The following is a 26,604-nucleotide window of genomic DNA, read 5'->3' as shown; positions in this document are numbered from 1 at the left end:
AAATATTTTATTTTAAAAATTTCTGATGTTAGAATAAATGATTGAATAAATTAAGATATATTATAGTAAAAAACATTAATTATTAGTGATTTTAAATTATAAATCTTTAAGTTTATTTAATAATAAAAATAACTTAACTGAAATATTTGATTAAACTAAAGGTAGGTATGTTCTATCTGAAAACAATTATTGTATGTGGAATTGGCCTAATAGTTATAGACGTGGTCTAGTGACAAGAAGATTGAAGTTCAATTCACACCAAGGATAAACTTTTTGTTTTACTCAATAAAATAATAGAAAATATGATACATATTAGGTAAAAAGTTTTCGAAAAACTCATTATTTACAATTTATTCTTATTCCAATGTTAAAAAATAGAAATACAAAATAATTCAAATTCAATTTAAGTTTTACAGTCTTCAGTTGTGATTGCAAAATAATCCGGTTAAGACTGTTTAATGCCAAATCCATCACTAAATTTTCAGTGTTAATATCAATTCCTCTGTACACGTAATGATTTTCAAAACAATTAACAACATTGTAATGGATGCGCGCGAACAGCTGCCTGCTTTACAGCTAACCAAATCATCAAGCCATCAAAAATAATAACATACCGAGAAGTGTTTTTGCACGGTAAAAAGAAACTTTTTATTGAAAAAACAATTCGTGAAAATGGTTTTAACGGTCGAGGAAAAAGTGCAAATTGTTGTCTGGCATGTGAATGGATTATCAGACAACATGATTAGACAACAATTTGTAAATATGTTTCCAAATAGGCCGGCTCCAGCACGATCAACAATTCAGTCTATTATACGTAATTTTTTTACTTATGGATCCGTGTTCACTCCAAGAGGAGTTCGTAGACGAAGGGAGGTAAATCCAGATTTGGAACTAAGGGACACTTTGATTTGTGCAAGTATTGAGCAAAATCCTACCCAATCAACATCTCGTCTCGGAGAACAATATGGAATTTCAAGATTTAGAGTAGGTAAAATTTTGAAAAGACATGGATACCGTCCCTATACACTTCATAAATCCAACGAACAATTCCCTGGGGATCAATATAGACGTTTAGAATTTTGTCAAAGTGCAATGGAAATGTCACATCAAGATGAACATTTTTTAGAGAACGTTTTGTTCACCGATGAATGTACGTTTTCATTGCAGGGCCGTCACAATTCAATGAATTCTCGGTATTGGTCTCGAGGAAATCCTCGTCAGATCTTGTCGCTCGTACCCAGCGTCCTCGAAAAGTAAATGTTTGGGGAGGCATAATAGGGAATCATGTCATTGGTCCATTTTTTATAGACGGTATGTTGACTGGGCGGAAATACTTGGAACTTCTGCAAAATCAAATTGTCCCAGACCTTCGTAATTTACCAATACCTTTCGATTCCATATGGTTTCAACACGATGGTTGTCCCGCACATAATTCTCGCATCGTCAGTGAATATCTCAGTGCGACTTTTCCTAATCGATTGATTAGTGGCCACGGAGATATTTGTTGGCCTGCAAGATCACCTGATCTTGCACCTTGTGATTTTTTTATGTGGGGATATATCAAGTCCAAGCTATATGGAATTGAAGACGGTAGGCCTAATTCTCTCCAAGAATTAAGAGAAAAGATCTCTGATTCAATGAGAGGTATTGGTCCAGAAACATTAACTAATGTTAGACGAAACTTTTATAATAGATTGGGTTATTGTTCTGCTGCTAATGGAGGCTTATTCGAACATTTATTGTAAATACATTTCATTAGAATAATTTTTTTTTATTTTTATAGAATTTCTACCTATTTAAATATTTTTGGAAGTACATTTATTTAGAACGTTCTTTTATGTTTGAAGAATTATTTTCGAATATATTTTCGAAAGTACGACATTGTTTTTTCAATAAGATTTTCATGTTTTACTATAAACACTTCTAATAAAAACTGAAATAAATGTCTAGTGATTTAAAGCAAAACGATATAATATCTGCATAATTTCAAATTTTTAAAAAAGTAAAACCTTCATGTGGGATTTGAACCCTGAGCGCCTGCATGAGAACATCGTGACTTGAACTCTGATCCATCAAACTTTTATATTTCTTTAGTGACAGTTTGGGTTATTGTTCTGCTGCTAATGAAGGCTTATTTGAACATATTGTAAATACGTTTATTTACAACATTTTTTTTTATTTTTGTAGAATTTTTACTTTTGTAGAATTTGTATTTTGTAGAATTTATTTAAACATTCTTTTAATTTTGAAGAATTTTTACTTTACTTTCGAAAGTACGACGATACTTTTTTTTCAATAAGATATTTGTGTTTAACTTTAAACACTTTTAATACTAGTAACGACTGACATAAATGTTCAAAGTGCGATTCAAAGCAAAACGATCTCTGCATAATTTCAAATTATTAAAAAAAAAAAAAAAAACAAAACCACATGTGGGTTTTGAACTCTAATCGTCTGAGATGTCTGTGTCGAATTCTTACCACTAATCCACGAAGGATAGTGATTATTCCGTGACAAGAGTGTATGAAACTTCTCACATCATAGTAGAAATTATTCTTGGTTAATAATTTAAAACTTTAGATTAAATAATTACTATTAATTAAATTATTTTATTCACATTTTTGCTTTATTGTGGTCAATCAGTTTTTACTTTATGTGAAATTAAAAAATGGAAATACGTCACACATACGTTACACATAATAATTATGACCGAGGTGATTTAGCTCGAAGCTAACGTCTAAAGGTGTGAGACTATCGATAATGGTAATGTAAATTATAGGTTTCTACCGATTATTTCCCACCTCTACGAGTTTCATCTCTTTTTATTTCACAAGGTAACTGTGTTTTCTATCTCTTACGTTAAAAAGCCGGGTGGTAAGACACTCATCACTGTATATAATATGTATAAAGCCAAAGAACATGTAACAGTTAATGCTGTGTTGCAAAAAATAAAAGACAAGGAACTGTGTGATATTAGTTTAACAAGTTTGTGGAGAGTGTTGAAACATTTAGGTTTTCGATATAAAAAGACAAATAATAGACAAGTATTGTGTGAACTCTCTAATGTTGTTTCAAAACGGTGGCATTTTTAAAAGAAAATTCATGAACAATAAAATGTCTGATAGTCCGAGGCAAGTTGTATTTTTTGACGAAACTTGGATTTTCGCTAAAGGAAATATGTCAAAATCATCTTGGAAGATGGCACCACGAAATGTTATTCTTCTAGTCGTTCGTAAAAATTTTTTTAATATATGGTATACAGCCAACTACAGGAACTTAGTTTTCTTGTGGATTTATAATTGAATACATTTCTACTGAGTAAGAATAGTTTATTTAAATCCTCATAACAAAAGAACCACCGCTTAATGGAAATACACCAAAGTCGAAGGATAATCCGAAGTAATTTAACTTAATTACTTGTACCCGGCCGATATATTTATTCGGCTACATTTGGACGGTGCAGAGGAGCCCAGCCCGTTTCCATGGTCCCTCGAGCCGGATATCGCTTGCTGAGAACATTAGTGAGGTAACTCAAAAAATACCGATTTTGACTTAACCTATTAGACATACTCCTAATATTGAACTTGATATTATGCATTAATGACGGAAGTATAATTCTACTATAAATCACTTGATGGCGCTATACGTCAGTAATATTCTGTGACTATTAGTTCCACTTCTGCATGCATTAGTGGCGCAACTCAGTGACACTGTCCATCTCGCTGGACAGTGACGAGAGTTTGAGCATAAGCTGAGATACTTAGGGACGAACCTTGACTTACGTCAGTAGTGCAATAACTTGAGGCATTATTTTTCAACCTATGGAAGATGAGTTCGTGCTTTACGTCAGTAGTGCATGATAAACAAATCAGTTAATACTAATATACCGTTGACTTAAACTAGTTAATCATATGTGTCAATTGCTTATAAACATTAAATTTGTGCCAATTTGTCTCAAAATGAGTAAGAGGGGAGAGAAGATGCTCTTAACATCAGGAATAAAGTGAGTATAATATGCTTATTATTCGTGTTTTTAAAACTTTCATTAATACAAGAAGTAACAATTTGGATTTTTTCTTTACCATCAATCACTATAAAACTTTTATACATCCATTGTACTTTCACGGTATTTTATTAAATATATTTCTTCATGTTGCGACGCATACAAAGGAATGAACAAGGGCATACTAATTGGATAATTGACGACAGAAATATGCCAAGATCCAGCGAGATACCTGAATCCTTGCAAACAATTAATATAGAAGATATTTCCAATGAATCTTCAGGTAAATTCATTAGATACTTTCTTTTTAATTGCATTAAAACCCCCGTTAACCGAAATACTTGAGGTGTGGCCCCTTCGGATACTAAGAATTTCGGTTAAAAATAATATTGTTTTTAGTATTATTCTTGTATAAAATTTAATACATGGTATTCTTGGTCAAAGTTTGTATTATAATATACAAGGTGATTTCGTAATTTATTTTATATTTAATTGCGTTCTTTAGTTGTATGAAAGCAATGTTGACGATGTTGACAAATTAACATCGAACTGTTTCTGTTTTGAGATAAAAATTTACTTTTTTTGACGAAATTATTGAAACTGTAAGCCGTTTCGTTTAAACGATGTTTCGGTTAAAAAGGTTTTGGTTAACAGAGGTTTTACTGTAAATTGGACCTAAAAATGCCCTTATTATAATCAACTAACTCAACTATTTTTTAAGGTAATGTACATGAAGATATTGCGAACGAGATAAACACTGAAAATACATCGTCCGTTTCATCAGCATCGTCTACCTGTTCGTCGCCATTTGATGACAGTGACAACGATGGTAATTATGCACCTAGTAATGAGGACTCGACAGACGATGACAATGAAAGTCCAACCAGACAGTCGGCAAGTATGGAATCAACCAACATCATAGAAGTAAGTCCTAAAACCAAGTCAAGAAAGCGAGCTAGAAATCCTGGACGTTGGAAGAGGAATACCTGCAAGAAACTAAGAAACACTGGTAAGGAGTATAAAACTTTGTCAAAGGGTAAATTAATTGCTGCAAGAAAGGTTCTTCCTCCCTGTAGTACAAAATGTATACGTAAGTGTACCACAAAATTTACTGAAGAAGAGAGAAAGTCGTTATTTGACAGTTTTTGGGGATTGGCTGATTTACACAGTCAAAGGTCGTATGTATTGAACTGCATGCGTCCTATTCAGAAAAAATATATTAAAGTAGATGCTACTAACACGAGGCCGGGAGGACTAAATAAAGCTTACTACTTTACAAAAGAAGACGATCCTCGTCAAGTTTGTCAAAAATATTTTATATCTACATTAGGGATCACTGAAAGATTCATTAGAACCACAGCTTCAAAACGGCAAGACGGATTTTTGGAAAGTGAAAAGAGGGGTAAAACAGGCAAAAATAAGGTACCCGAAGAAATTAAAAAAGGTATGCATGAACACTTATCGTCAATACCTGCAGTAGAGAGTCATTACACAAGAGCGAATACTCAGAAAAAGTATATCGATGGAGGCAAGACAGTGATGGATCTGTACCATGATTATGTTCAGTGGTGTAATGATAGTGGGAAAAATCATGGAAAGTTTTCTATGTACAGGCATATCTTCAATTATAATTTTAACATGTCATTTCATACACCAAAGAAAGACCAGTGTCTTACATGTACAACTTATGAGAACTCTGACCTGGATGGTAAAAATGCCCTTAAAAATGATTATGAATCTCCTATTCTAGAAAAGAACTTGAGCAGACAAGAAAAAAATGCAGACAAAAGCAATATTACCAACTTATTCCACGTAGCTTGTTTCGATTTACAAGCAGCTCTACCACTTCCGAAAGGTGACGTTTCAGCCTTTTATTATAAGTCTCGTTTAAATTGCTACAATTTTACAGTTTGTAGCCTTCAACAAAAAGGACTTGGTCCTGTAGAGTGCTATATTTGGCATGAAGGAGAAGGGAATCGTGGATCCATTGAAATAGGTTCTTGCCTACTTAAATATTTAAGAAAAACGGCTAATGGAGCTGACTCTGAAAATTTGGAAGTGTTTTTTCCAAAGAATTTTGAATCTTCGTTTCAGATAACTGTGGAGGACAAGGCAAAAATAAATTTGTTATCACCACCTTTTTGTATGCAGTTACTAATTTCAAAATAAAAAGTATTATCCATAAATTTTTTGAAGTGGGACATGGTCAAAACGAAGGTGACAGTAGTCACTCCATAATCGAAAAAAACATCAAACGAGCTTTGAAATCGGGCCCCATTTTCCTACCAGCTCAATACTCAGCAATAATAAGTACTGCTAGTAAAACAGGAAGTATGTTTAAAATCAATGAAATGGCTCATAATGAGTTTGTTGACTTAAAAAAAATGACATCCGATTGTACGAATCAGCCATTTAATAAAAATATTAATGGTGAAAAGTTTAACTTTAATGATATAGTTATGATTAAAGTCGACAAAAATTATCCAGATCGTTATTTTTATAAAACTACTTATACCAGCACAGGATTTAAACAAGTTATAATCAGAAATAATAAAACAAGGAGCGGAATAACTCAACTACTACAAAATTATGATCTATCCCCAGCATATTTGGATACTGTTAAAATTAATAAGAAAAAGTATGATGAACTACAATCTCTCGTCCAAAATAAATCTATACCACCTATACATGCTCCTTTCTTCAATGCATTGAATTATAAGGTCGCAGAATAATATTCCGTTGGAAAAATTCTCTCTTTATCTGATGTATTTCGACTCTATGGAATATTTTTGATTTTAAGTTTTGAATGTTTATACTTAAGTTTTTAAATAAAAATTAGATCAAATATCTTGGTTTTATTTATAACGGTATTTATAACGACCACCTGTCAAAACTGGCCACCTGTACTAGCCAGCAAGCTACAAAGTTCCCCAAACCAAAATTTGTGGACTACAAAACCTGGTATTAGCGGCCACCTTTTTATATCGGCCAATAGTTCTGTCTTTTTAGTGACCGTTATTGACAGGCGTTACTGTATTAGCATGTTTTTAATAAATTTATCCAAATTAATAAAATAATACGTCACTAATACCGCACAAAATCTTAAAAGTTCCACGTACTTGAATGCATTAATGACGTAACTTGAAAAAAAAATTGTCAAAATACCCCTGTCATCAGTTAAACGACTGTATTATGTGAACTGTCAGCTTATCTAGATGAATAAAATCGAAAATACGTCAATAAGTCAGTCAGCTACCGAGCAATCAAAGATTGCATTTCCCCCAAAACTTTAAACGCACTTTACTACAAACTACGTTTTTGAAGTTACGTCACTAATGTTCTCAGCAAGCGATATGAACCAGCGACCTATGGATATATATTATATATAGGACCTATATATTATTGTAGGTAACATTGGTGTAAAGAGAAGTAGTGCGAGAGAATTTCGGAGGTTTTTGCGTTTTATAGTCACGTGAGTCACTTAAATCACCTAATAAATTGCACCTCTCTTCTAAAATGTCTAGAAACTCGTCTAATGTGGGTATATCTGATTTAATTCTTTTTTCTCCGTATTGTTTTTTGGAGTTATAGTCAATTTTTCTTGACAAAATATAAACTAAGATGATTGTTCGAATAAATCCATTCGAACATATAAAACTATTTATTATTATTTTTAATTTAGTATTTAACTCTACTTTTGACAAAGGTGTACTCGCTTTAAAAAATGATATAAATTTTTGTAAAACGATTGTAAAAGGTCTGTCAAAAATATTTGTCAATAGTTTTTAGTAGATAGTTTTTTTGGTGCGTTTTAAAAAGACTCCCCGAAAAATCAGGCACCCCGCCTACCCTCATTAAGGATTTACTGCTGAAGAAGCCCTAAAAAACCTCAGCAAGGATTTACTCCTGAAGAAGCTCTAAAAAGCCTCATTAAGGATTTACTGATAAATAACGACTTGGATAGACAATATCGCACATGAACATTTTTTTTTGAAAGACTTAACTAGTAAGTAGTATTTAGTAGTAGGAATTTTATTTAGTTCTTTATGTATTTTTACTGATTTTATTTATGCTATTTATTTTTTCTCTCTATTAAATTGTTTTTTTGTACCTTTGGATAGCTTTTGAACCATTAGTGTTAAGATATTCTTATATTACAGGTAAGAGCTCTCATATTTTGTATCCAGCAATCTATGCTATACACTCTCTCTCATTTTAAGGACATTCTTTATGTTTGTCCTGTTTATTGTTTACTGTTTATTGTGTAGATACTAATTTTATCTACAATGATATCCCAAGTGTCTACTGGAATGTAAGTTTTTTAAAGATTGAATGTGTTTTCGTATTGTAGTTACGAAATCTCTGAGTGTTTGGGCATTAAACTTAGTGAGAGTGGGGTAGTCCAAAATAGATTTTAAGTGTACGTTTATTATATTTAAGTTATTAGAGTATCGTTTTTCCAAGTAGGTCAAGAGCAATGGTAAAGTTTTCGTGGGTTAATTCAAGAGAGTAAATTAAGGCGAGAGCTTCATTTTTTAGAGAAGATTTCAGGTATAATAAACCGTTGAATATTTGTCAGAGAGGGGTTATCAATGATTAAAGAGGTAAAGAGTTGATAAAATGATATCCATTCATCGTAGTTGCCTGAGAAGATTTGAAGTGATAATTGGGGTAGTTTTACATTAGTAGGCGTGGTTTGTGTAACAGTGGGAGTTTGAGTGGCAAGACTGGGTAGATTTGACTCTAAGAGAGATTTGCACTTTTCACGTAAGTTAAATATTTAAAATAATGTTTTTCCATAAGATCACGATTTTCAAGAGCATCGGCATCGCCAGTGGCTTGTTCTATGTTATCTTGTACAACATTATAACGTTCAAAATGTTTAATTATTGATTCTTCTCTTAGTTGTAATTCTGTTATAGTTAGTTGAGAATCTAAAAATTGATCGCACCAATTATATGCTCGCGTTAAAGCCGACTTTGCCGTTGCTCGTTGTTTCTTCAGTGCCTCCATTATTAAATATAGGTTTTAAATCTAAACAAGTATAATACGCAATCACTAAAAACACCTTAAATTCACTTGCGAAAACACTACCGCGTTAGATATAGTACAAATTTTATAAGCGCCCTGAAATAAAAACAAAACAATACAAACAAATCAATAGAAATATCAATAAATGAATATTTAAATGTGTAGTATATATGAAATCGTAAAATATATGGAGGCACTGTAAAATCGGTAAGTATAACACGCAATCACTAAAAACACCTTAAATTCACTTGCGAAAACACTACCGCGTTAGATATAGCACAAATTTTATAAGCGCCCTGAAATAAAAACAATACAATACAAACAAATCAATAGAACCCAGCAAATAGACTTGAGCCCAGTTACGTGATGATTACGTTAAATTTACGGCGAATTTCAACGAATACGTAACTCGGTGATTTAAGACGAAAAAAAAAACGTATTTCAGTGCCAAATCATTCACCTATATATTACTGCTTCTTTTATACATGTTTGACATTAGAATAAATATAAAATCTTAATGCAAAATATAGTACATGTTTTTTATAATAGTTGTGAATGTCGGTTACATTGCAAAGCTACGTTTATTTCACGTAAAAATCACGAAAGCGAAATAACTTCCTTCAGTTAAATTTTGAGGAATATTTTGGAAAACAAAACTTTAGAACCGTGTTGGTTAGATACGTATTGCTTGAATTTTCCTCACTGTGTTTTATGGACGTCGAAAAATTAGGTGTATTTCACGTAAAAGTAACGTAAATAATACCAATATTAACAAAAAGTTTTTGATCTCGCTTTTAAAAACATTTAGCCTACCTATTTCAATCCTACTACTACTTAGAAGCTATTTTTTTTATTTAAAAATATGACAGGACCTAATATAATTTATGTTGAGCCTTTGTTGAGTCTAATTTTCAAATCCCGCGCGGTGATGACGTACTTCCAAGCCTTCCCTCCTAGTCCTAACGAAGAAGAATGATTATAACAGAGACAACAGATGACTTGTCTCTGATTATAACCTCTAAAATCAGCTTTTCTCAAAACGTGAAACGAAATTTTCCCTCGTTTTATTTTAGGCTTATATATGTACATAGTTATATGTCTTTCGTATTAATAGAGTTTGATGAGAAAGAGGGAGGTTCTGTTGCTGTGGTGCACCAGAACTGGCTCACTCCAAGAAAAAAGGAAGTATATTGGCCTCCTTATAAAACTCAAGCGCTTTACGATAAAGCAGTAAAGAAAGGGGATAGTTGCACAGAAGATTGGCAGTTATTTACGGTGAAACGTATTTTTAGATACTATGGTATGTATACAAGTATAATTATTTTGAAAAAAAAAAAATAAAAACCTTGTTTCAAATTAATTTATCTGTTGGGATCTGCTAATTTTTATAAAATATTCTGAAGATAGCTTTGAAGAAGCTCAGGTCAAGGCAAAAGTAGCTGAAGTTACATCAGATCTACAGTCAGAAGTCGATGAGGTAAATTCAGAGAAGAAAAGACAGAGAATCAAACCACGCCGGTTCATTTATAGTGACACTGAATCTGAAGAGGATTCATTACCACGACCACCGAAAATTTGTAAAGGTAAATAGTTACATATTGTTTATGGTTATAAGTTATAAAGGCTTTATGTTTTCAGCTGTTCAGGATACCTCTTCACACACCCCAAGAAGCTCCACAAGTTCGTGTATTAGTTATGGTACATTGTGTAATACAGGAACGTCTTGTGATACCCCAGTCACTTCAGTAAATGTTGAAAGAAACCTTGAAAGCAATGCAGAGTCTCAAAGTAGTAAGTAGATGTTAATTAGGTACTATTTGCAGTATATAACCTTGTATTTGCTGAAGTGTTTATGGAACTTTAGTCCACTTCGGTAGTTCAGGGTTAATTGTTGAAGATGGCCATTTATTGATTGCTCAATATATCTATCTTTTTACAGGTTTTCAGACTAAGCTGGTGTCACATTTAGCGCTGATAATTGAACAAAATAAGGAAATCTTGTCTCTTTTGAAAAATAGACCACTGATTGAACAGTCTTCCGTTTTAAAGCCCAATGTTCCTGTAATTTTACCAATTTACACTTTTGAAGACTTACAAATTTTGGAAAATTTTCTATCTGTCAACTGTTATATTTATTAAACTATTTTATTTTTAGAGCAAGTATCTGGGCACATTAGATAAAAATAGTGTAGTATCTGCTACCAATTCAGCATTAAGATGTTGTTTGGCTTATAAAGTAGCTAAAAATATGAGCTTTTTGGGATCAAGGAATAATAAAAAGGCCTTTAACAACAATATACTTAAAAAAGTGATCGTTGGTAAGGGTGACTAAATAAATGTATGTGATTACATATATTTCATGTAATAATTTTTACAGATTCTGTAAAACTAGCCATACCAGGTTCAACTACCAGAAGTATAGAAGACTGTATGAAAACTTGGTTAAAACGGGCTCCTAAGCACTACAAGTTGGAACAGATCAAATTGAATAGAACTGATGATGCCATATAAAGCTGTTGTAGGCAAAAGACAATTTTATAGGAGGCTAAAGAAACGTAGGGAAATAATTTGTAAGGACTTAAATAGTGAAAAACTGCTAACTAAGGTAAACTATGAAAATGCTAATGTAAAAAATGATACTGATAATTTAAATACAGATGTAAGTGTTGGCTGTGAAACCAGTCATAATTCTTTAGGCACTCCTAATATTTTAAATTCAAATGATTGTTTGCTAAATGAAACTCTTCAATTAAATACTCTAGTTCCATGTAAACATGACACGACTGTATTTGAATTTGTACCAGAAAATTCCCAATATTCTAATAAATTAGGAATATGCCAGGAATTAAGAAATTGGGTAATAAGGTCAGGCAGTCTACCACATAATAGTGTTACATACTTACTGCATGTTTTGTCAAAGTATCATCCTGAACTACCTCTAGATTGTCGAACCTTACTCAAAACTCCAACCAAAACTTTAATGCGCCCTTTGAATAAAGGAAACTATTGTCACCTAGGAATTTCTACAGCATTAGAAAATTTTTTGTTACGCAATCCAAAATTTACTGAATCTGTAATTGAAGTAGCTTTTAATATCGATGGATTACCTCTATATAAAAGTTGCAATAGTCAGCTATGGCCAATTTTAGGCCAAATAAAAAATTTTAATAGTAAACCTTTTTCTATTGGAATATTTTATGGATCTTCTAAACCGCAGCCTTTGAATCTTTTTCTTGATGATTTTATATCTGAATTAAAACATTTAATTGATAATACATTTTGCTTTAAAGGCAAATTGTATGAAATTAAAGTGTTTGCATTTATTTGCGATGCACCAGCACGTTCATTTCTAAAATGTATTAAGTCCCATAATGGATATTCTTCTTGTGAAAAATGCATCGAAGTAGGAGACTATATTGACGGTCGAATAGTTCTCAAGTCTGTTACAAGTCAAAAACGTACTGATGATAGTTTTTTGCGACAGACAGATGATGATCATCATACAGGTATTTCACCTTTGGTGAAACTTTCAATTGGATTGGTATCCAAGTTTCCTATTGACTATATGCATACAGTGTGCTTAGGTGTAGTCAGAAAGCTGTTGCATACTTGGACAAGTGGGCCACTAAAGGTTAGGTTGTGTAGTTCTAAAGTTCAAAAAATATCTGAGACTTTAGAACATTTTTGTAAGTCCATTCCTATCGAATTTAATAGGAAATCCCGGTCACTTTCAGAACTGGCACGATGGAAAGCTACTGAATTTAGAACGTTTCTTTTATATTTAGGGCCAGTGGTTTTAAAAGGTACCATACCTGTTGCTATTTACGAACATTTTTTGTTACTGCACTGTGCGATAAGTATATTAATATCAAAACAACGCTTGTCAGATATTGGAGTAAATTATGCAGATACTCTTTTAAAAACCTTTGTTACACTATATATATATATATATATATATATATATATATATATATATATATATATATATATATATATATATATATATATATAAGCGGGGATCCTACAGCTTCTGCCGCTTCCCGCATTTCGATCGCCATCTTTTTCTATCTCTCCAGGTGTCTTCATCAATGGCTCTATCTTTCATGGTTTCCATAACACCTTGTATCCAAGACTTGGCTGGTCTTCCTCGTTTCCTTCTATTACTTGGATTGTATTCCATAGCTCTTTTTGGCCATCTGTTGTCGTCCATCCTCTGTACGTGTCCATACCATATTAACTGTCTAGTTTCTATTCTTTCAGAAGTTGTATGTACTCTATCTGTTTTTCTTCTAATTTCAGAATTAGGTATACGTTCTACTCTTGATATACGGCAAGCTCTTCTTAGGTAGTCCATTTCAACCGTGTCAACTTTTTTCTTTCCTTTTACTGTCATTTGCCAACATTCTGCTCCATATGTAAGAATGGGCTCTACAATTACTTTGTAGATAGTCATTTTAGTTCTCATAGTAGCTTTGTTGGACCAAAGTATCGAATTCAGAATTTGAACACTCTTCCTGCCTTGTTGCACTCTATAGTCTATATCTCGTTCCGTTGTTCCTTTACTGCAGATAATACTTCCCAAATATTTGTATTCGTAGCTCCTTTTCATTTGTCTAATTTCCAAATCCGGGTCTTCGTCTTCACTGCCTATTCGCATATATTCTGTTTTAGACATATTCATACTCATCCCCCATTTTTCGTATTCATCTTTGAGCTTTCTAAGCATATAATCTGCATCTTCTTCACAGCTTGCAATTAGTACTTGATCATCTGCAAAGAACAGCGTTGTCAGATAATGGTTGTTAAGCTTCAACCCCATTCCCGCACATTTTTGTCTCCACTGGTGCAGTGCTTCTTGGATATATATTTTGAATAAGGTGGGGGAAAGACAACATCCTTGTCTCAAGCCTTTCGTTACTGTAAATACCCTTGAGAAAGTATTTCCTGTTTTTACAGTGCTTTGAGGACATTTATAGATGTTCAGTATTGCTTTTAGATATGTTTTACTAAGGTCCGTTTTCGTCAAGACACTAAATAAGAGTTTTAAAGGAACTGTATCATAAGCCTTCTCCAGATCTATAAATACCAGATGCGTAGGGAGGTTTCGAGCTGTTCGTTTTTCAATTACTTGTTGAAGGGTAAATGTGTTGTCCACGCACGATCTTCCTGCTCTGAAGCCGCTTTGTTCTTCAATTTCTTTATACTCCTCTTCTATTCTTGTTTGAATTCTCTCAGATTGTTACATTATGTATAATTCAGATATAATGCAGATTCAAAACATAGTTTGTGATAACCAGAAATTGGTAAAGATTATAACAAGAGTATTTAAATCAAAGTCTGCCTGGTATAATTACCCTTTTTCTTCAGAGCGTTTAAATATATACCTAGTTTCTGATTTATCTGAAAATTTAACTATTTGGCCACTAAATGAAAACGTAATTGTAAAATGTATTGTCCTTCAGTTAGATGATAATCAGTGGGTATCATTTCCCATTGTACATTCATTGAATGAACATAATAAATAAATTTAGAAGCATGTGAAAAAACTTATTGTGTAGTATTTAAAATTTCTAATTATTACCATACTCTAGGCCTTACTATTGTGTTATACTAATTTGTTTATCATTTAACAGCAGTTGTATGTTTTCAAAATAAAAATTTACTAATTTACTTAGAATCAATTATTAAATGTTAATTTAGTATGTATTCTTAGGCATTATCATACTTTATCACTATTCCATACTTACCACGGTAGTGTGGTAAAGTAAAACTATTGAAACTAAGAAGAGATGTAACTTGAAGTTAATTATACAAGACAAATGTACCAAAAAATCTTTATTTTAATGTTTTTTAGTATGTTATAATTATTAGGTTCTGGCATTGTTTTTAAATTATGCAGGCATGTAACTAGATTATACAGGGTGTGCGATCGAAAACGAAACAGACCCAATATCTTTAAGACACTTAAAAAATAAAAAATGCAAGAAAAGATCGATTTTTATTTCAACGGAGATACTTATTTTTCCTAATTGCAGCATCGATACTACAACCCTCGAGCAGTTGTGTGCGAAGAACCCCTAAAATTTAAATAGTAAATGTACCAAGTGTAGCACATATTTAAAAAGGTAATTTTATGTTGAGTTCAGAAGGAACCAATATTGTTGAACAAAATTCCGATTTTAACGCCCTCTTGTGGGAAAAATAATCGTTACATAATTTAAAGTGGGACACCTCATGTGAGTTATTTTTATTGGCAATTCAAAACAAGAAATAATATTATCCAGAAATTATATTTTAAAAGTGAAATTACCTAAAAAGTTAAAGACTTAACAGAATCGCACTTTTCAGTCTTATTTTCACTTAATATGATTTCAGGATAATATTATTTACTGCTTTAAATTAGTAATAAAAATAGCTGTAAAATGAGGTGACACACTTTAAATTACATAACGCTTTCCCGAAAGAGGTGATTTGGTATATTCTCTATTTAAATTTTAGGGGTTGTTCACGTCACTGTTCGAGGGTTGAAGTGGCGAAGGTGCAATTAGGAAAAACAAGTGTCCTCCTCGAAATAAAAATAGACCTGTTTTTGCATATTTTTAATGTGTCTTTTGGTCTTTAGTTTTCGATGCCTTACCTTGTATAGTAATTATGCAAGACAAATGTTTTTAAGTCACTAAATTCTACTAAATAAATACATTGTTAATACTTCATGTGCTTGTTTTATTTATATCATAATAATATATGTGAGAATAATAATTACGTGATTCATAAGTAAATTAAAGACGAATTATTTACGTGAACTGAGGACGTATTTTTCACGTGAAAACTAATATATACATTCCCTAAAAGTAACGTGAATCAACACGTGTTTTCAACGTGAATTTCCCGAAACATTTTATTGCAATATAAGGTAAATAACACGTCTATTGAAGACGAGTTATTCACATAATGTAAATACGTATTTTCAATGTGACATTCCAACCAAATTTTTACGTGAAATTCACTTAAGCAATTTACGTATATTGGTGACAAACGTACCCAAAATTCACGTCATTAACACGTCGGTCTGTTTGCTGGGAAATATCACTAAATGAATATTTAAATGTGTTGTAGAATATGTGTAGTATATATGAAATCGTAAAATATATGGAGGCACTGTAAAATCGGTAAGTATAATACTTATGATGTGTAAAAATATTAAAAGTATTTATTTAGTGAAATTTCAAAGATAAATAATAATTAATTTTTCGCTTAAGCAAATAAATGTTTTTAATTCTTAAAACTAATTATTACAAAGAATTATTATTCAAATTTTTATTTTATGCGAAACAATAGTGTCTTTCTTAGTATCGAAATTATTCTGTGAGCACGTGGGAAGAAAGAAGTCTTTCTGTACCTGCAGTGGCGAGCGGTGTACCTGATGCTGTGAATTCTCGCACATCGAATGACGCGACGTAGCAATTTGTAGAATATAATACATTTTAAATATATTTGTGTTGAATTTGTTATTTATATAAATCCTAGTTTATAACATCTGGGAGAAGGACCATGGTTGCCTGAGAAGATTTCTTCTAAAAAACAATACACTCTCTTGCACATACACAAAACCCACAACACTAACTTCTCGCATCCATCTCACAATTCAGGCACATCTCAAGGCCAAAGAACTACCTATCCTCAAGGCAATCAACATAATTGGAGATTCAATTCAAATTCCAGAAAACATAATTATCATCAAACTCAAGAAAAATCAAACCCTAATTTAAATTCTAATAAAAATCATACAGAATTCGACGACATGCCATCCTCCTCTGGCAATAACATTCACCCCGAGTCTGTCACAGCGGTATCTCTAGATACCACAGGCGACCTTACATTCTCCGCCAAACCTTGTAATGTTCTATTAGCAACAATTAAAATATCTTTTTAATCAAAATCAGGACATATGATAACAGCCAAGGCACTTCTCGATAATTCTAGTCAAAGTAGCTTTATATCAAGGAATCTCTTTGAAAAAATTAGCTGTAAAACCCTCAAACAACCACTTCAAATTTCTGGAATTGCCCAGAACTCAATCATGTCTAACATAATGGCAAATCTTACAATTTTCTCTACTAATGATAAAAGCAATAAACTTAACATGTCTTGTTACGTACTCGATAGAATAACTGCCCCACTACCGCAGACACATATACCCCTAGAATTGCTCGAAATACTACACAACATTTCCTTAGCCGACAGTGAGTTCTTTTCAATTTCAAGCATTGACATTTTAATAGGTGCTGACAAATACTACGAACTCATTACCGATGGCATCGTAAGATTAGGAAAAAATCTCCCTGTACTTCAAAACACCTTTTTTGGTTGGATTGTCGCTGGTAGTGTACCTCATAATCATCTACAAAATAAAAGAGTATCCTTATTTACTCAAACTTCTAATGTTATCTCCGAAAACACTTCTTCCCTTAACTCGCTTCTTCCACAATTCTGGGAAATGGAGGAAATACACTAAAAAACTTCTCACCCCGACTGAAGAAATTGCTGAACTTGACTTCAAGAAAAACTTTAAAATTTTAGAAAACGGACGATTCCAAGTCAATTTTCCCCTTGAATGTCCCTCAGAGCATACCAAACTAGGTGACTCTTTTCATATCGCTAAAAAACGATTCGAAGGCTTAGAAAAGAAATTCCAATTAAATCACTCTCTGTATCGTGAATACAAAAGGTTTATCGAAGAATACATTACACTTAATCATGCACGATATATCCCACTCACACTACACAATAATTTATCCGAACAGAAATATTTTTTGCCCCATCATTGCGTGATAAAAGAGAGCAGTACCAGCACTCGATTACGCGTTGTTTTTGATAGATCTTGTAAATCCTCTTCTGGAAGCTCTTTAAATGACATTATGCTCACAGGTCCACAGGTACAATCTGATCTATTTGACATTATTTGCCGTTTTAGAATACCCCAATTTGTTTGTACTGCTAATATTGTAACCGTTTCAAAAGATTTAAAAGAAACTCATTATATATTTCGATTATTTTTTTTAATAAAACTTCTAACCCCATCTATCTGTCAAGTACCTACTTGTAGCCGACTCAAGGATTCTTCTGTAATTCCCAAATATATCCGGTAGATGAGCATATTTTTCAACTTGTCACTCACGCCCAATTTCCAGATTCAGGCGCCATGATAGCGTTTCGCTCTTTTCTGTTAAGACCGTCCAACCGTTAAGACGTGTTTCCAAAGTGGGTCTCAATTCAGAGGTGAGCTAATAAATCCTTTTCTTGTCCATATTTCAGATAGATATTTATTTTTTTAGGCCCTTATTGGAGAGGCTATAATGCTGATATTATATTTCTAATACTCGTCGCAAGATAGTATTGCTATGGAGTTATTCCAGATCATGGCCCAGTAGCAGTATCTTTTTATGGAATCCCTAACCCCTCTTATCTAGGATGGTGGTGATTTGATATAGTACGTAGCTGAATCAATGGTTTATTTGGTGACTGATTAAATAAGAAGAGAAACAGAGCAGATTAAGGTTGTACCAATTTTTATTATACCTACTTTCAAGACAACAGAAATGATTATGAACTCAAAAAAAAAATGAAAAAAGACAACAGAAATGATTATGAACTCAAAAAAAAAATGAAAATATAGTGAAGTGTTCTAATTTAATTTAAAGGTTTATTTTCTTCATTGTTCCTAGTTGATAAATAACTATATTATTTTCAATGTAAACAAATTTCGAAATTTGGGGTTAATATATATATATATACATTCATTTTCTTTATAACCAATTCTTAATTTAATACGATACAAAGATTTTTTGTTTATGATAATGTTAACATAAAATAATATTTTGGTATCCCTTTGGGATGACGTAACTTTTAATGTTTTCTTTTTGTTCAATACTAAGAAATATTAAAGAATAGTTTTCTTGTGAACTTTCAATAAATCTTAATTTTTTTTTTGCTCTTCCCCTTCGAGAATTAACCAGGGGTAGCGTCCAATAATAAATTATAATTTCATATTATCTAATTGTGCTTGAATTTAAGATACGATACAGTTTCTATATGTTTAAGAAAACCCCGCCCAATTCTCTTCGACAGTGAGCGATTCAGGCCTTGTATATATTATTGTAGCACGGCAAGAGTTACAATATTCAAAAAAATGTACCGTCAAATAAATATCAACACAAATCAAACCTTCCTGCAAAATATACTGTGGGGATGATCCCTCTAAACCACTTGAATGCATTGAACTTACTAGCGCAACGTACGGGCTCAGATCTTCAAGTTTCTTATCTACTCGGGCTATAAAAGAGCTTGCATCCACTAATATCCAAAAATACCCCCTCGCTTATGAAGCCTTACTTACACAAACTTATGTAGACGACATCCTCTGTGGTGTCGAAACTGAAGCTGACCTAGAAACCGCATATCACGAATTAAATACCGTTCTAGGTAGTGCTTGCATTTCAACTCACAAATGGGTTTCAAGGTTCACTGAAAAATATTGTAACAATAATCAATCCACCTCATATGACATCCAAATCGAAAACGCCTCTAATAAAGTTTTAGGACTTTCATGGAACCCTTCTCCAGACACACTCTCAATTTCAGTACCTGAAGCCCCAACTAACATTCGCGTTAAAAAAGAATTGCCTGATCCACTCTAGCCAAAATGTATGACCCCTTAGGGTTGATAACTCCTGTGATTCTACATCGAAAGTTATTAAATAAGAAACTTTTCCTTGAACGAATGGACTGGGATGACATCTTGCCTCCCTCTTTGGAAAAAGAATGGACAACCTTTGTAAATAATATACCTCACTTAAAGTCCTTAAAAATCCCAAGCTGTCTATTTCTTAATAAGAAAGTCGCACACATACAAATTCATGGCTTTGCTGACAGCAGCGAAAGGGCTTATGCAGCATGCATTTACTTTCGTACTGTATACTCTGATAACAGTTTCCTGCATACTGGTTACAGGAAAATCTCGGGTAAGCCCTATCAGGACAACTATCCTACCTAGACTTGGTCATGTCAGACCACAAGCCTTACTTTCCAACGTCAGACAAAGATTTTGGCCTTTGAATGGCCTCAGGGAATTTAAGAAAATTATTCGAAATTGTTCTACTTGCTTTAGATTTCGCGCACAACCTGCACAGCAAATCATGTCCGATTTACCAAAGGAAAGAGTTTCGATCTCACGCCCGTTTCAAAATGTTGGGACTGACTATGGTGGACCACTATGGTGATAAAAAACATCTCGTCTTCGTAAGGCCCCTCTCACACAATGCTATGTGGCACTCTTTATCTGTATGAGTACAAAAGCTGTCCATATTGAACTGGTATCCTCTCTCCCTAGTGACTCCTTTTTACAAGCATTAAAACGTTTTATTGCTCGTAGAGGAAACCCCTCTGTTATATTTAGCGATAACGGTACCAATTTTACTGGTGCTAATAACTGTCTTCGTGAAGTCTATGACTTCCTCAAAACCTCTAAAAATTCTACGTCAATTCAAAACTTTGCCTCAGAAAATCTAATAGAATGGAAGTGGATACTCTCTCATAGTCCTCATTGGGGTAGAATTTGGGAATCCACAATAAAATCGACAAAGTTTCATATTCGTCGAATATTAGGCAACGCCCACTTGACTTTTGAAGAATTAGCTACTGTACTAATTCAGATAGAGGCTATATTAAATGCCAGACCAATTTGTCCTCTATCTAGCGACCCCGCCGATTTAAAATGCCTTGACTCCAGGGCATTTTCTTATAGACTCTGCACTCACTTCTTACCCTGAACAAGGAATCACTCACATACCTGAAAATAGACTAAACCTCTTTCAACGCTGTACTCAGCTTCAACAGCACTTTTGGGAGAGACTTTATTTGGAATATTTAAACAGATTACAGGGACGGCCCAAGTGGTTTCAAATTAAAGAAAATTTAAAAATTGGTGATCTTGTTCTCTTGAAGGAGGATGAGACTCCCCCCCTTAAGGGCCTTGGCCAGAGTCTTCATTAGGCCCATCACAAAGCTATGTCCCTTGCCTCAAGATTCTTAATTTCGATTGTTGTTTATTACTTTCTTCTAGTTCCTGCTTACTTTCTTGCTTATATATCATAGGTCTGTATTTTCTCACGTTCCAACTTAACCATTAGATCTCATTCCTTTCTTATCTTTCTACCTCATTATTGAATGAGACATTCAACGGCCGGGGAGTATGTTCGGATTTGATCCAAACTGGCAACAGCGCTCTCGCGTCCTACCCCTGACCACCCTTTGGTACAGACCAAAATTTGACTTTGCGAAAGACTGCATAGAACTCTTTCTCTTTTACGTTCAACTGTACGAGAAGACACACGGTTCTTTTCAACTGTCGCATGGTGAATCATCCGATCACGTGTTAACAATAACTGTAGTGATAATATTTCTTATACAAAATACCAAGCAAATAAATAATAATTATTGTATTTTCATCAACCAATTTAAAGGTATACTATTTATAATTGAATACATCTCTACTGAGTAAGAATGGTTTATTTAAATCCACATAACAAAAGAACCACCGCTTAATGGAAATACACCAAAGTCGAAGGATAATCCGAAGTAATTTAACTTAATTACTTGTACCCGGCCGATATATTTATTCGGCTACACTTGGACGGTGCAGAGGCATGGCCTGGAAACTTATATAAATAACCTTGAACATTTCCCCCATCACTTTGACTCCAGTCGGTTAATAAAGAGAGATGACAGCATATCTCGCTCACGAAGACTTTAACCAATCATTTTATTTTAACACCATCTCTGAATGTCACAAATAAAATAATCAAACGAAGCTTAATTCCGCCATGTCAATTCCGTCAAAAGTAATGACAAGTTGATGATTGATATTTGTATATTTTCGACTTTCGTCCATTTTCGTCTTCCACGTGCTTTCGCTTGTTTACAGTTTTCATTTTTAATTTAATTATCTTTAACTTTCGTTTGTATTTAGTTTTAGTAATTTTAATTTAAGTTGGTTCCTTAGTTTTTAAAGTTTTATTTTTAATTTAATTATCTTTAACTTTCGTTTGTAATTTAATCTTAGTAATTTTAATTTAAGTTGGTTCCTTAGTTTTTAAAGTTCGGTTAGTTGATTCCTTAGTTTTTTCAGTTTAGTTTTATGTGATTCCTTAGTTTTTAAAGTTTAGTTATAGTTCCTATACATATATAAACATGGTGTATTATTGTTGTGTACCATTGTGTAAAAATCACGGAAAAATTACAAAAATGCATAGGTTTCCTCTGGATGAAGAGGTAAGTTGTTACTGAAACTATATTATTTTTCTAAATTAATGATGATTTAATTAATGAACAATAATATTTTATTAATATAGTTTTATATATTGCAGTTATGTCAAATTTGGATTGATCAAATTAAGAATCAACAATTCTCTGGAAAAACTCTGACGGAAATTCGTCAATCATATAGAGTATGCGATTTGCACTTTTCTGAAGCATCAAAAATTCCTGATGGTAAAGGTAGACGAGGATCAAACATAAAGTTTGGAAGCATACCATCTCTACATTTTTCATCTACCACTGCAGGTTAGTTACCTCTTTATAAAAATACATTTAAGCTATTTACCTGTTTGAATTTGGTTTAATGTTAAAATGTCAAAACAGATAAAAGTAATTCTATTGGCTAATAATTGTAAAGCTTTCCCTAATAGTATGTATCTCATTTGCACCAATTTCCATTCAAACTTAACTACTACTTACCAAACACAAATCATCAAATAACATGTAAAACTATCAGTTAAAGGGGTTGTTAAATTTTAACAGAAATTTGTGCAAATGGGCATTAATGTATGTAGCCTGGTCAAAGTTGACAATGAAGCCATGTAATATGTTTAGTAGTAAATAATCTCATTTGTTAATGTATAGAATTTTAAATGCCTTCATCTGATAAAGATGTTAATCTAAATTTGCCTCAAGTATGATTTTTACTAATGGGACAAAATCTGTGAAATGAACTATAATATATAGTATATCTTTGTAATAGGACCCTTTGTTATAAAATATTTATTTTGTAGAACCCACAACCTCTGCTACTGAGATGATTGTGGATGAAGAGGAACCATTGTTATGCCAGACACCTGTTTCTGGTGTTGTTTTTACACCTTGTCATACACCAAAAAGTAGAAAAGGTTAGTGATTTTTAGGCTTTTTCTTCTTTTATTTCAATTTACAGTCTAATGCCCATATTTTTAGTCATATCTCAAGACCTAGTCAAGTCTCAAGACTGACCTTGAATAAAATTTGTGTGTAAACTAAACACAAATGTTATGGTTGGTTAAGGTTGGTCTTGTGATTTGATGAGTTCTTTAGACTCAACTATAAATATGGGCATTAGTCTTTCCTATTCTTAAAATCTCCTATTATTTTTTTATATCTGTTTTCCTCTTTTTTATCCTGAATTCCCCTTCCTTATTGCAATTTAAAAACTTGTATTAATTTATAGTTGTTATTGTTTTAGATTTACATTCAAGAATAAGTCTGTTAAGATGCATTGGCAGCAAAAAACTAGACCTAACGCCTAGATCTAAAAAAACCATATAAAATAGCCCAGCGTACAAGAATAATTGCTAAACGCTTAAATAAAGAATTGGTAATGACAAAGAAACAAATAAAGATGGCAAAAATCCTAGCAAATTTTCCTGGTTTTCAGAATGTAAATTCAACATCATATAATTTCATTCTAAGTCAATTGACATTACAAAAACTTTCACCAAAAGGAAGACGCTTTACATTAGACGATAAAATGTTTGCCTTATCGCTTTTGAAACAAAGTCCAAAAGCATATAGAGTACTGCGAAAAGTATTTGCATTACCATCTAGACGGACTCTTGTCCAGTTATTAAGAAGAATACCCTTTCCCCCGGGAATAAATCAAACATTTTTTGATTTATTGAAGGGGAGTGTAGATAAGATGCAGGATATTGATAACTACTGTACAATAATATTTGATGAAATGGCCATTGAGCCAACAGTTATGTACTAAAAAGATGTAGATATGCTAATTGGTTTTCAAGATAATGGACAGGAGTGTAGAAAACCTGTATTTGCAGATAAGGTGCTTTTATTTATGGCACGAGGTATTCATAAAAAATGGAAACAGCCTCTTGCATACTATTTTAATGAAGGATGCATGAAAAGAGACTTGTTGGTATCTTCATTAAAACAAGTAATTTCAAAAGCCCAAGAAATTAATTTGAAAGTGGTGGCAACTGTGTGTGATCAAGGAGGACCGAATTGTGCTGCTATTAAAGAGCTATATAGACAGACAGAACAAAAATATGTTGCAGACAAAAAAGATAAGAAATCATTTGGATTCGAAATAAATGAAAAAGAGATGGTACCTATTTTTGATCCTCCACATATGTTGAAATGTATAAAGAACAACTTTTTTAAGTACCTACAATGTTTCTTTCTCATGGAGATATGGTCACCAAATAGACTGTTGGGATCATATCACAAAATTATATACAATGGAGGGGGGACAGAAGCAATAAAAGTATTTGAAACATTCAAATTTATAAATAGTAATCGCCAACCTCCTTCTGTAAAGAACTGGATTCACACTATCAAAGCTCTAAAATATTTGTGGAACAAATTAAATAAAGATGAATTTAAATTTTTAGCAATAAGAAATTTAAATCAAGATCCTCTAGAGAACTTCTTTGGATCCATTAGGTCTCATGGTATTAGGAATATTAATCCACCTTGCTATTCTTTTGTAAATTCTTTTAAATCATTGATAATAAATAATTATGAAGCATCACATTCGCCATCTGCAAATTGTGAAAATGATGGTTCAACTTCATTGTCAAATTTAAAAGCTTTTTTATTATATATAAGTATTTGAAACATTCAAATTTATAAATAGTAATCGTCAACCTCCTTCTGTAAAGAACTGGATTCACACTATCAAAGCTCTAAAATATTTGTGGAACAAATTAAATAAAGATGAATTTAAATTTTTAGCAATAAGAAATTTAAATCAAGATCCTCTAGAGAACTTCTTTGGATCCATTAGGTCTCATGGTATTAGGAATATTAATCCATCTTGTTATTCTTTTGTTAAATTCTTTTAAATCATTGATAATAAATAATTATGAAGCATCACATTCGCCATCTGCAAATTGTGAAAATGATGGTTCAACTTCATTGTCAAATTTAAAAGCTTTTTTAACAAAAACTCGTGAACCAGTAAGTGATGCTAAAAATATAATAATTCTAAATCAAATAAACAATTTTCCAAATTTAAATGACATTGAAAAAGGTAAATTAACATATATAGCTGGATATGTAGCAAAAAAATTATTAAAAAAAATCAAAAGATGTAAAATATGCAGGGCAGACCTAGTTGGAAAAAAAGAAGATCTGAGTATAGCAGAATCTAGATTTATTGATGCAAGAGCATATTGCTGCAATGCATTATTATATCCAAACTCTTCATATAATCAGTTAGTCATTAAATCAATACAGATTTTAATGGTAATAATACCTCAGATTTGTACAATTAAAGATATTAAATTTAATTTAGTATATCAATTAACAACTCAATTGGAATTTTGTTATGTCTTTAATTGTACGAATCACAATAAGTTGCAGTTGTTTGCTGAATTTTTATGTTCTTTTCATATTTTTACTTGGTGTGCAAATATTAACAAAATATTTAAAAGGAAAGACACCAAAAAGACCATATACAGACAGTATAAAACAATTGGCACAAAAAAAATATTTAATACATAAAACTATAAAGGATAAAATAAATGCAACGAAATGTTCTACAAATGCAAAAAATGTTTAGCTTTAGTATTTCAATACTGTTCTGAAGCTATTTTCTTGTGGCATCTTAATTTAATTAATATTTTGTTGGGAAATAAGCCACAAGAATGTTAAAAAGAAGTTTATTGACGTTTCAATTTCCACTTCGGAAATCGTTCTCAAAATACAAACATTAATAAATTAAATTAAACAAATTTTGTTTTTGTTACTTAGTGAAAAAAATTCTTTGTGCTATGATTTTTTTCTGACAGGTGTTCTCAAGTTAAAGTTGATTTCATGTGATCGAATGAACTATCTTATATTAAAGTAGTCCCAGGAACGCAACTCACCAATATTGGCAATATCATTTTAAAAGTCTTCTACTCTAAAATGTATATGTGTCTGAATTGTCAATATGATTGAGTCAGATAAAATTAAATTATTAGAAGAATTTTTTTCACTAAGTAACAAAAACAAAATTTGTTTAATTTAATTTATTAATGTTTGTATTTTGAGAACGATTTCCGAAGTGGAAATTGAAACGTCAAGAAACTTCTTTTTAACTTAATTGTGGCTTATTTCCCAACAAAATATTAATTAGTATTTCAAGTCTCACAAGATTAATTTTTCTATGATAAAATAACAGTGATTTATTTGTGAGCCTAGATATATGAACTCCCTTACTCCTTCGAAAGTATATTTTCCAACCATTAGATCTTCAGGTT

The 26,604-nt window shown here is 32.2% G+C and overlaps 2 protein-coding genes across 2 annotated transcripts; both read left to right on the top strand.

The window, feature by feature from the left end:
* The first annotated feature begins 10,032 nt into the window (after positions 1-10,032).
* On the top strand, positions 10,033-11,173 carry LOC140451121 (uncharacterized). Its single transcript, XM_072544849.1, has 4 exons — positions 10,033-10,334; positions 10,438-10,617; positions 10,673-10,825; positions 10,974-11,173. The coding sequence occupies exons 1-4, from the start codon at positions 10,130-10,132 to the stop codon at positions 11,171-11,173; spliced, it is 738 nt and encodes a 245-aa protein (XP_072400950.1). The 5' UTR covers positions 10,033-10,129.
* A 50-nt stretch (positions 11,174-11,223) lies between these two features.
* On the top strand, positions 11,224-23,668 carry LOC140451120 (uncharacterized). The gene is made up of 6 exons (XM_072544848.1): positions 11,224-11,352; positions 11,412-11,475; positions 11,527-12,962; positions 22,459-22,654; positions 23,143-23,256; positions 23,586-23,668. Exons 3-6 carry the CDS (start codon positions 11,532-11,534, stop codon positions 23,666-23,668), a joined length of 1,824 nt encoding a protein of 607 aa, XP_072400949.1. The 5' UTR covers positions 11,224-11,352; positions 11,412-11,475; positions 11,527-11,531.
* Positions 23,669-26,604: the final 2,936 nt, after the last annotated feature.

The sequence above is a fragment of the Diabrotica undecimpunctata genome, chromosome 9 (assembly GCF_040954645.1).
Source record: "Diabrotica undecimpunctata isolate CICGRU chromosome 9, icDiaUnde3, whole genome shotgun sequence".
In the NCBI taxonomy this organism is placed as follows: Eukaryota; Metazoa; Arthropoda; class Insecta; order Coleoptera; family Chrysomelidae; genus Diabrotica; species Diabrotica undecimpunctata.
Note: the sequence above shows the minus strand (reverse complement) of the source record. Positions and strands in the feature narration are given on the sequence as shown.